General features: G+C 35.8%; 1 protein-coding gene across 1 annotated transcript in view; it reads left to right on the forward strand.

Moving 5' to 3' along the window:
* The window catches only part of LOC104287393 (A disintegrin and metalloproteinase with thrombospondin motifs 6-like), a 160151-nt gene that overhangs the window by 118162 nt on the left and 29724 nt on the right, over window positions 1–12265 (forward strand). The window contains exons 14-18 of the mRNA XM_009886090.1: window positions 1770–1872; window positions 2995–3128; window positions 5110–5233; window positions 7339–7419; window positions 11969–12132. Coding sequence (XP_009884392.1) covers window positions 1770–1872; window positions 2995–3128; window positions 5110–5233; window positions 7339–7419; window positions 11969–12132 — 606 coding nt within the window. The remainder of the gene's footprint in view (window positions 1–1769; window positions 1873–2994; window positions 3129–5109; window positions 5234–7338; window positions 7420–11968; window positions 12133–12265) is intronic.

The raw sequence follows: 12265 nt of genomic DNA on the forward strand, positions 1-12265 counted from the left end.
CTTTATGGCCATTTGTTTGACTCTCTCCAGTATGGCCATGTGTCTCTTGTACTGGGGAGCCCAGAACTGGACACAGTACTGTAGGTGTGGCCTCACCAGTGCTGAGTAGAGGGGAAGGATCACCTCCCTGGACTTACTGTTGACACTCCTCCTAATGCCGTGCAGGATACCATTACCCTTCTTTGCCACAAGAGCACATTGCTGGCTGATGTTCAACATGGTGTCCACCAGGCCCCCCAGGTCCTGCAAAGCTCCTTTCCAGCTGGTCAGCCCCCAGCATGCGTACTGGTGCATGGGGTTGTTCCTCCCCAGGTGCAGGATTTTGCACTTCTCCTTTTTGAACTTCATGAGGTTCCTGAGGGCCCATTTCTCCAGCATGTCAAGGTCCCTCTGGATGGCAGCATGACCCTCTGGCATATCAGCCACTCCTCCGAGTATTGTGTTATCAACAAACTTGTTGAGGGTATGCTCAGATCGTTTACGAAGATGATTTTATTGCCTCAAAATACATCCAAGATAGGATTGCAAGAATTTGCAATTGCAAGAGTATAAATATGGAAGTCGTGTTCCTTCTTTACTAATCTTCCTATTTTATTGTTTTGTCCTAGTGTAACTATTTAGGATTTCATTTGAGGGTGTTGGGGTGTGTAATTTAATTAACTTGCAATGTTAACTTGATGCATTTAAAATACCAGCCATGTAAATTAGTAACTAAGCATGTGGAACTGAATAGGGTGTAGTGACGAGTATCAGAGATATTCGGACTCAAGCTTTGTGGTAGGTCAAGACTGGTCTTTCTACTGCTTGGAGAATATGATGCAAAGAGGCAAATTTAATTTGTGTTGCTAATTATTTTTTTAAATTTTTTTTTTATTATATTTACATACGGTTATGTTTTATTCTCACTAATATTGAATTAAAGTAGCAACCGTATCTTTTTTACGAGTAAATGTATTATATTATTGATAACATATATTGATAACAATGTTTAATGTACTATCTTAATTCTGGGTGTATTTAAGATTAGTTGTCATTATTATTTTGAACTTGCTGATGAAAAATGTGAGAAATAGCAAAGAATTCAGTTTCTCCTATAATACTTTCCTGAGATTAATTTCACTTATACCTACCCTTATTCCAAGTAAAAAAAGCTATTTTTCAGTTTCATAATTGGTAATGCGAAGTGATGAAAATTTAAATCAAAGTAGTTTTTATTTCTGGTAAGAATCAGGACCAAGCATGATATATAGTCTCATTCTCAGCCTTAATACAATGCTTTTATCAAGACTACAAGTAAGCAAAGGTGATACGGCTCTCTAGAAAATGTCTTAATTTTTTTCTCAGTGTCTTAAAAACATAGCTCAGTACAGCTGCTTAGTACAGTACAAGTGAATCTAGAGCTCTTACCAAAACAATCTTGTGTTTTAATTTTTTTCAGCTGTTTTTGTGTGTGTTTATAAGGAGATAGCTGATGGATTGATTATGAAGCATAGTTTGACATGGTTTTGATTGTCCAGTTTTATGGAAACTGTTATATAACTTACCTTTACTTAAATTACTTCAGTTACTTCATGCCATCCTAAGATTGCAAAAGATACACTTCAACTCTAAAGCAATATAGCAAGTGTCAGAATCAGAGCCACAAGATAAAGCAGGGAACCACCTCCTAGTATCTTGCATGGTTGTTGTTTGTAACATAAGCACATAAGTATTTCCTTTTATGCTGATATTCAGAAGAAATTAACCTTTTTTCATCTTTATTATTTTAGCCATGTCCTCCTGGGGACCGTGATTTTCGAGAAAAACAATGTGCGGACTTTGACAATATGCCTTTCCGGGGAAAGTATTATAACTGGAAACCCTACACTGGAGGTATGGTGTAGCTTTTCAAAAATGTTATCATATGTGAAGTCTTCAAAATTATATAATTGTTATATATAAAGTAATATTTGTAAATGGAATGTTTCAATTAAAATACAATGAGCGAAGTTTGCTAAGCTTGTACTTTTGTCAATTGCTGAAAATGTTACAGAAAATCCATCTCTGTTCTGGCAGAGTTTTGTTTTACTGTGAAGGGGAGTGAGCATCACTGTAGGGACTCCACTTTAAAACATGGAGCCCTTCTCCACCTGCAGTTGCAATAGAATTAGAGATTACATAGGTGATCTGTAAGTGCCTTTGATGTGTCAGTATAAAAAATCACAATATAAATTTTCCTTACTTAAGGTCAGAAGAGTAGGAAAAGGAGAAAGAGGAAAAAGCATTTATGAGAGTCTCTAAAGACTACTTTGATAATCGAATTATAAATAATTGCACTGTGCAATAAAAGGGTATTTTGGGGCAGGGAAGAGGGTTGTAATTTCTTTTTATCTTTGGGACAGCTTAATCAAGCTTAGTTATGTTTCTGTCATTGTTCAAAGTTCGTAGGTTGCCCTTTGATTATTTTGTCTTTTCCTGCTCTAAACCCTGAGCAAATAAGTCCATGTTCCCCTTTATGCTTTTGTATTTTATTGGATTGAATGGTTTTATTCTTAGTTTTTAAGATCAAAATCCTAAAAAGGACCATTGTGATCACGTGGTCTGAGCTGTAGTATAATTCAAGTAATAGGACTAAATTCCTAATTGAAATAGTCTAATCTTGTTTTTGAAATTTACCCTAACATACTTCTAGCACTACATTCTTTCGTTATTCATGTTTTTCAAATGATGAAGTGGTATCCTTATTGCTTTAAATTGTTCAATAATCATTAGGGTTGTATTAACATAATGAAATCATGTTGGAGCCAGCCATCCTTGCCATATATTACTATGATAAATAATCTTTTTTGTAAGAAAGAAGAGTCAAGTAAAGAAATCAATAAAGGGAAGTAAAATAAAGTGTATACATTATGTGTCAGGTATGAGATAAGATTATACATTTCAGATCTGTTCATGCATATATATTTTTAATTAATTCAAGTTTTTTCTTTTATTTTCTTTGGGTTTGTTGTCCAGGTGGGGTTAAACTATGTGCATTAAACTGCTTGGCTGAAGGCTATAATTTTTACACTGAACGTGCTCCTGCAGTAATAGATGGGACTCAGTGCAATGCTGATTCACTGGATATCTGTATCAATGGAGAATGCAAGGTAACAAATGTTTTATATAATACTTCTGCATTACTTTGTTGTTTCTGCTATCTCTTACATTTAATTATTGTATTTGTTTGTTACTTATATGAAATGGGAGTGTTTACAAAGCAAGTTGTTCATGAAAGAGTAAAATTGAGACAAAAAGAAAAAAGGTATTGCATAAATAAGACAAATAATTTGAATTTCAGTAGCTTCTCACAGGCATTCATAGAATCCTTCATTTCATCTTCTTTTTTCTTGCTCTGTGGTTTCTGTTGAAGAATTGGTGGAAAGGGCAACAGGAGATGAACAGATTCCCTGCCCCGTTCCAAAGTCTGTTCCATCATTCTGATTAAAACACCCCTCAGGCTGAAAAACAGTAAATGTGAACATATTAATCTGTTTCTCTCTAACTAGTTCATCCTGTTGCAAACAATTTTGCTTTTAATGTAACTGAAACAGAAAGTTGTCACTATTGCTTGGTAGTTCTATGAAAAAGTGTATAATGATGCAAGTATTTGCCATTTACTAAAAATCTGATTATCTTGTAAGATTCCTACAGAACTGCATTGCATGAATTTTCAGAGAATTGGAGGTCTATGCCATATTTTTGGTTATATTCATCCCACTGCTGCTTCAGTTTAGCAAGGTGTTTAATTATGTACTTAAGTCTAAACATCTGAACAGTGCATGTGACTCTCAAACTTATTTGATTTTACTGAGACCATTGACGTAACTAAAAGCTTAACCCGATGCTTAAGTGCTTTGGTAAATTGAGTACTGAAGATATATGTTTATTGAATAACATGATGAGATCAAAAGCATTTGCCATGTACTAGTAAACTAACAAAAAAAAAAAGAACAAGAAATAATGTGTGGAATTCTGGTGTACTTTATACATAAGATTTTACTACTTTTGAGAAATCTTTTAAAACTAATAATCAGACTAAAACTCAAGTTGAGAATGAGCTATGTAATAAAATTGGGTCTCTGTCTTCTTGGTGAATCAGAAAATCAAAATGTAAATGGTTAGAATAATACTATTTTGTAAATTATTTAAAATATTTTAACTTCTCTTATAACCTATGTATTACCTGTTTACAAGATGGTAGATAATATTGCTAGACAATACACCAAGTTATGTAGCTGCCTTCGTTTTTGTATAAATCCCAGAAAAAAATGGCAAGTTGCAGTGTTCATTCTGTTTACGATCTACTTGTTAATTTTCTTTTTTTTTTAAGGATCCAGCTGTCTATATTTTCATTAGCTTTGTAATAGGGATGAATCAGTAAGTTATAGGGAGTTAATCATTGTTCACCGTATATAGATTTCTCAAATAGATAATCAGAAGTGTAATGTACTTTCAATGATCAGTTATAGACACCTCTCTTTTTTCCAAAGGCTTTTGAATCCTACCTAATACAGTATGTAATTCAGCCTTTCACTAAGTTTCATTCTGCATTCATTCTTACAGTGATTTACACTTTACATTCAACCTTATAAAAATAATTGCAAGTTTTGCCTGGAGGATGTGGAAAGATGGTCTATGAAGCTGTAAATACCTTTGGGAACAATAATACTATTTATGCTGCATAAATGTTTAGGGAACACACATCAAATGTTTCCTTTAACAAAGCAATATAGATGGAACACAATTAGCTGTTGTGATATTAAATAAAAATGTTACTAATTATTTATTGATGACTGTAATAATTACATTGTTTGTAAAATGCTGTGAAATCCCTTCCTGAAAGTCACAGTAGAAATACAAACTATTTATTAATGAAGATTTGGTAACAACCCAAAATTTGGATTGTTCTACTTTTTTATTTTCTTCCTCTGGGAAGCGAAAACCCACTTATAGTAATAGCTTTCAAAAACAGAGTAGATAAAAAGAACTGGAGATCTCAAACTTGAGAGAAACACTTCAAAAAACTATGAAGACAATGGTGCAAGAAACCATCATCCTGTTAAAATATTTGTTGTTATCTGTTCTCAGCATGTAGGCTGTGATAACATTTTGGGGTCTGATGCTAAGGAAGATAGATGCCGTGTTTGTGGAGGAGATGGGAGTACATGTGAAGACATTGAAGGTTTCTTCAATGATTCATTGCCCAGAGGAGGTACGCACATATACATCTATTTTGTTGCACAATGCATTTAGATGACTGTTTAGCAAATAACAGTACTGCACTGACTTCCAGCATGGCATTGCGGCTGGTCATTTCACTTTGGCTCCTTTTGCCTCTTTGTTTCCTTTTTCTGTATTAGTTTGGAGTTATGTCAAATACAAAAATATGTTTCATTACTGATTACTTAGTTCTCATGGTCTTTAATGCACTTAACAAGAAGTGGGTGGGGTTTTTTTAATTCATTACTTATGGCTGTACGGGAAAAGTAATTTTGTGTATGATTTTAATACATATAGTAGAATCTGATATTTCATCATACATGAAATTTTAGAATAGAAAGAATCCAGAAATGTCTCTTAAGTTCATGTTATTAAGAACTCAGGAAGTGTGTATGGGCAATTAGTTGAAAGTTTGTCTCAAAAAACTACAATATTAGTGTTGCAATCTTAGTGTTATCAGTTTTGGGCCCCCAAATACAGGAAAAGGATTGATTCACTGGAGTGAGTTCAGTTCAGTGAGGGGCCATTAAGACTATGGGGAGCTGGTGCACTTGCCCCTCTGTGAGGAGAGGCAAGGGGAACTGGGCTTATTTAGCCTGGAGAAGAGAAGGTTTGCGGGGACATAGTATCAACCTTCTAATACCTATGAGGAGGAGATTATGGAGAAGACAGAGCCAGACTGTTCACAGTGGTGGGTACGCAGTGGGAGGAGAGAGAATGGCTATAAATTGAAACAAGGCAGGTGTTGACCAAATGGAAGGAAAAACTTTTTCCCCAGAAGGACAGTCCAGCAGTGGATCAGGTTGCCAAGAAAGGTATTACAGTTTCCATCTTTGGAGGTTTTCACGACCCAGCTGGATAAAGCACTGAGTAACTTGGTCTGATCTCCTAGCTGACCCTGCTTGTAGCAGGAAGTTAGACTAAATGACTATCTGAGGTCCTTTCCAGCCTGAATTATCCTATGATCATTTTCTACATGTTATGGTTTGAGAGACCCATAACAATTTGTTGTCGTTTAGACAATCATTCTATCACCCGATGACCCCTCCCCACCCAGGAAGGGGAATCGGGAAAAACAAGGAAACCTGGGAGCTGAAGTATAAACAGATTTAATAGAATAAGATTAGATAATTAACATTAACAGCACTAAAGAACTAACATTGATCCTGACACTAATACAGAATATGAAAGATTATACTCAGCCAATTCTATCAGTAGGAAGCTGTGCACTCCCAGCAGTAGACAGGAAATGTTGGACACTGAGAGCGCTATAGCTTAGGGAGGGGAAGGCCTCAGGAGTCTGGCACCAGGGCACAAAGTTCTCAGGGTGGCAGCCATCAAGGGAGAGAGAGAACTTTGCAGCAAACTTTCTAATTTATAGTGAATGTGACGTTGATGGTATGAAATAATCCTGTTGGCCAGCTTGGGTCAAGTGCCCTCAAGTATTAGAAGAGAAATTAGTCCTGTGTCGCTCAAACCAGGACAATACATTAATTACTTGTGATACACTGTTGAAAAGACTTTATTAGCATTTTAAAAAAGGAATTCCTGACTACATGGTAAATTCTTGCTATCACTTTCAAATTTGTGTCTGAAATTTAGAGTTTTCCACTATATCACATGAAAGAAAATGTTGAAGTATATTTGAATCCCATATCTCTTACTAATTTTTATTAGTAAGTAATTTATTAATGGTTAGTTTTATGACTAATTGTGGGAAACTTCTTGGAAAACAATGGACATGTGCTTAAGGTCAACATGAAGGAGGAAATCATGCACTGACACTGAAACTACTGCTACTCCCCAACAGATGCAGAATGTGTATTAATTAAAAGACTGACTTGGCAGAAATAGTAACAAAGTGTAGATAATAAGTTACAGCTGCATTTAACCAATAATAGTTTGTGTGTATAAGGCTAGAAACCAATGAGCACAAGCCGCAGAGCTAGCCCACGTTGTAGTAAAAAGTATATAATGGCTTAAGTATTTTAATAAAGTGGCTTCAGCATTGATCATATTGGTCTGCGTCTGGGTCCGTCCCCAACTAATATTGTTTAAGATAAGCAACAAAAATTAAAATTTATCTTTATCTTATAGGCTATATGGAAGTGATTCAAATTCCAAGAGGTTCTGTACACATTGAGATAAGAGAAGTGGCAATGTCAAAGAACTACATTGGTAAGAGCATGGTTTAAATAGCAGACTGTTATTAAGTTAGAGTTTATGATATGATTTGAAGTTACATTTTCTGGTTTGGCCAAACCATACACATAGTAGAAGCAGCAGAGGGAACAGTAGCTGTTAATATTAGGTTGCAGTCAGACAGCTGCAGTGGTTGGTTAGGATGTATTCTCCTGAGTGGAGCTAATTAAATACATCATGTGATTCCTCCTTGTCCACTCAGTGCAAAATCAGGTCAACTTCACTGTAGTTCTAATGTCAGATGAGCTGAAGTGAATGAGGAACACTCAAATGATATACTGTCCCACTCTGAGGTTACATCTTCCACCTGTGGAAGTCTCTGATCTTGGTGGATCGTACTGTTTTAAACCACTGTTTTATTCTTGGAATGATTATTCATCAACAGCCATGGTTACTTAAATGCTAACAATAATGTCTCCTTATCTTAAGGCAATTTAATATATTCTATGTATTCCACAGTGTTTCTGTGTTGCTGTGTTGTAGATACTTAATGCTATCTCTGTTTTATAGATGAGGAAAATGAGGTGCAGAAAAACTAGGTGCTTAATTGAGATCATTCAGGAAGCTTGTGGTAAAGCACAGAATTAAATTCAAATTCCCAGATTATCATCCCTTTCTTTAAAGACTGTGTTAAATTTGCTTTCTGTTTGGTTGTGTGTTTTTTTTTTAATACTGATGTGTACAAGTCTGGATTCGTCACATTCAAGACAACATGCATTTCTGAAAGTCTCTGTAACTTGATTTACATATGATGCCTGTAAGTGTGAGTTTGAAGGGCAGTTATTCTCCTAGGTACATTAATTCCTAAATTTATTATATATATTATACCTTTTACTGTTGGATGCCTACTTTCTGCCTGCCCCCACCCTCCTGTAATTCAGCAGATTATCAATCTCCCTCCATTCTCCAGAAATAATGACACCACTACTCCAGCAATAAAGTGCTTATTATTCTTTCAGCATCACGCTCCACTGGCCCCTCCCCTATGTCAAAATATACTGCGGGTAAGGTTGCTCATATATCCTATATTAACATTTCAAAGAGAGGTGGTGGTAGAGGCATACAATGCATCCTATCATGGTCATTTTCTGCCAAGAACCATATTGTCAAAAGGGCATTTTGTAACATTGAAATCTACACCAATATTAGTGTCATTATATTTAATACTCAGATTCATATTATGTTTCTGATTCCATGGGTAGCTGAAAACCAGAATAAAGAAGATATTCTTAGCTAGTACAATTAAGTTTGTTATTCCTCTAATTTATAAGCAGAGGAAAGTCCCACTCACCGAGGGACAGCTCCAGTGCAGGTACATCTGCAAGGGAGCAGGGTTCACGGCAAAAAGGGATTTCTGAGCTTTCCGTAGACGAGGAAAAGCTGGGAGAGTACAGGCAGCCCGCGGGAGCCAGCAGCTCGCACGAGGGTTGCTGACGAGGAGGGGGCGGGGCCAGCAGTAACGGCACCCACCCCACTCCCATAAAAGGCAGCCCTAGGGAGTGCTGTGACCAGAGTATGGTGTGTCAGTCAGAGAGTGCTGCAGCAGTTCATGTGGAAGGTATTTAAAAGATGGGTAGACGTGGTGCTTAGGGGCATGGTTTAGTGGTGGTTTAGGCAGTATTAGGTTGATAGTTGGACTTGATGATCTTAAAGATCCCTTCCAACCTAGATGATTCTATGAAAGTGATCTGGCAAAGCATTTAGATCAGTACCATCTGTATAAAATTGTCCTGGTTTGAGGTAAAACAGAACCAATTTTCTGTTCATTTCTGTTCATTTCTGTTCATTTCTGTTCATTTCTGTTCATTTCTGTTCATTTCTGTTCATTTCTGTTCATTTCTGTTCATTTCTGTTACTTAAATACTTCACAGCTCCTTCCCTGTCTTTATGGAGTTCCCTCTGTTTAAGGACAACTGTTTGTGTGGCTACACCATGAACCAGATTATAGAACTGATTCATCTGAAAATAACCATTTACACATATTTTGTTTTATGTGTACTGCTGCCAAATATGTATGTGGCCATAGTCTAAAAAATCAATTTTTCCATTTGGAAATATACAGAAAAGGAAAAAATAAACCCCTCTTCCTCTGTAGCTCCTCACACTGGCTTTGAGGTTTCTTATTTGTTCCTTTCAGTTAGAAGGCTTTCAAACTAACTAACAAACATCCCACAGTTCCTTACACTAAGATCCAGTTCTTTTGCAAGCCGTGGCCTCAAATTTAGGCTGCAGTTAGATGTTTGGCATCTTCAGTTAGCTTGATCAGCACCTGTCCTCCCTCCCCCTGTCTCTGGCTGATCATTTCTGCACCAATATAGCTCCTAGTGTTCTGACAGCAAAAGCATGTTTCTGCAGCTGCATAAATAATTCAGTATTTTCAACTGATCTGTCAAAACAATAACCCAGCAACATCAAAATTGCCTGTTTTCAGAGCTGCTGAAAAAAAATGTATGTTTAGTAATGTTGTTATCTTCCCTTAAATGGATTGATCCTAGGTGACATCTTTCCTTATATGCCCCTTATGCAACAGGGTGTTGTGTGTTAATTTCCAGTGGGCCTCCTGCATTCTCAAGTTCTCATAATTTGATTAGGACATAAACTTGTTTCTTCTGTCTCATATGCTAATAGCATTATGCCACTGCTTCATCATTGTCATGTAATTATATTATTGGAATGCTATTCACAGCTGTGTGGCCTTCACCTATGCATAACAACTGACATAAGGTAAATCTATTTACAGAATGCAAATACATTTTTCCTTGGCATTCAGACAGGTAAAAAATGATCTGCTTCTGGGTATACATTAGTTTAAGTGTATATGGTATATATACAATTGATAGCATATAATTTCAGAATGATTAATTATGTAAAAAATGTATGAGAACATTTGTTCTCCTGCGTTCATTTATATGTCTCGTTTGTTGTTCATATGTGTCAAATAATATAAGTAAAGAATTCACTTAATTATTTGCTCTTAGTAGATACTAGACATACTGATGAGAAAATGTTTGGGACTCAGTGGTACAGTAAGAAACTGTAATATGCCTTTGGTGGCTTTGGGACACTCTGTGACCCTCTATTAATTAAGCTAGATTTTGTGAAATCAGGATGGATAGAAATTTTTGCTATGTGGAAATAAGACCACTAATAAAAAAACACTGTTGTTCAGCTGTAACATAGTTATTTCATATACATGCTTAAAATAGATAAATAGTGGAAGTACTGTTCCTTTTTTTTTAGTACAGTGCTGCTTGCAATTTGTCTTGTTCTCCTATACTCACTTTTTCTACTATCTCCTTGTACTACAAAACCTATATAGACAATAAGGAATCTGAATTACTTTGAGAATTCCAGATAAGTGAATGTGTCAGAGCTAGTTTCTCCACTCAAAGCACATGTGTGTTTCCAGAGTAAATCCAGGGAAGTCAATGGAAGAAGATTTATGCTATGGAAAGACATTCCTTTACAGACCTTATGGCTCTGTTGAAAATGTTTACTAATCCCTGCTGAATATGGCTGTCACCAACAGAACGTTACTGCCTCTCAACTATCTCCTGTTCATATGAATGCTCTCTCGTCTCTTTTAGAAAATTTGAGCATCATTCAGACATTTTCCCTGTTTAAGGTATCCATCTGTCCACACAGATGTAGCGGAGAATAAATCTTGATCCTAAGTTGTCTTATTCCTTATGATTGTGATGTGAGTTTGTGAATTCCCTATCTAGTAAAGTCAGTGATTTGTCTCAACAAAAAATGACACAGCTGTTTGATCGTGTATTTCCAACTATCATTTTGCCTTTAAGAACATGTTTTATTTAAAGTAAACATTGAATGCTGAATAACTTGGTAATCTTCACCTTAAGTCAAGAAGTCAATGTTGAATTAACAGAATATTCACCTTAAGATACAAAGTCCATTTCTTATTTAGAAACTTAATCTGATATTATTGATAAAAAATAAAATACAAGTCCCTGAATAATATCTGCTTGTCTAGCCTAATTGGTTGGTTAGCTAAGAAATTTATGTGTTGTCTACAGTACTTTTATGGTTTAAGGCTGTAAATTAGGTATAATAAAATATCTTGGCAGCTTAAATAGCTAGTATTTGGTTTTGTAGTAGAAATGTCTCGGATTTATGCTTTAAGAAGGGGGAAAAAAAAAGGTGGACAAAGACAACAAAGCAAGAGCTGATTGGGACCAGATGTCAGACTCGGTGTTCTTTCTCTTTTTTTTCCTCTGCACATTATCTGAGATACCTATCCCATGCCTCAACATCTTAATCTAAAGATTAGATTGATAATTGATTAAACATTTGAGACCTACATATATCTTAAGTAGAACAGCATACATTGCATGTGGGCTCATATTTTGACTAGGGCTAAAGAAAAGGTTTTATATTGCTTGAAAAAACAGTGATGTTGCTCTGAAGCTCACATACTTCTAACAGATTAGTAGTTTAATTTGCAATGGCTTCTCCATTATAAATGCTGCTTTCAAATTTTAGGTGGCTTGTATTTTTTTTTAAGCTTTAAAATCTGAAGAGGATGACTACTATATTAATGGTGCCTGGACTATTGACTGGCCAAGAAAGTTTGATGTTGCTGGAACAGCTTTCCATTACAAGAGGCCAACAGATGAACCAGAGTCTTTGGAAGCACTAGGCCCTACTTCAGAAAATCTCATAGTCATGGTAAAGTTATAATTAATATATTTCTGAAATTTGAAATATATATTTATGTTCTTAGGAAAGACAAGGCCATGAATGAAATCAAAATAGGTTGTGTTTACAAAGAGTGTACATCTTGCCTAGCTGGGACTAGCTG

The sequence above is a fragment of the Charadrius vociferus genome, unplaced genomic scaffold (genome assembly GCF_000708025.1).
Source record: "Charadrius vociferus isolate BGI_N301 unplaced genomic scaffold, ASM70802v2 scaffold675, whole genome shotgun sequence".
NCBI lineage: Eukaryota > Metazoa > Chordata > Aves > Charadriiformes > Charadriidae > Charadrius > Charadrius vociferus.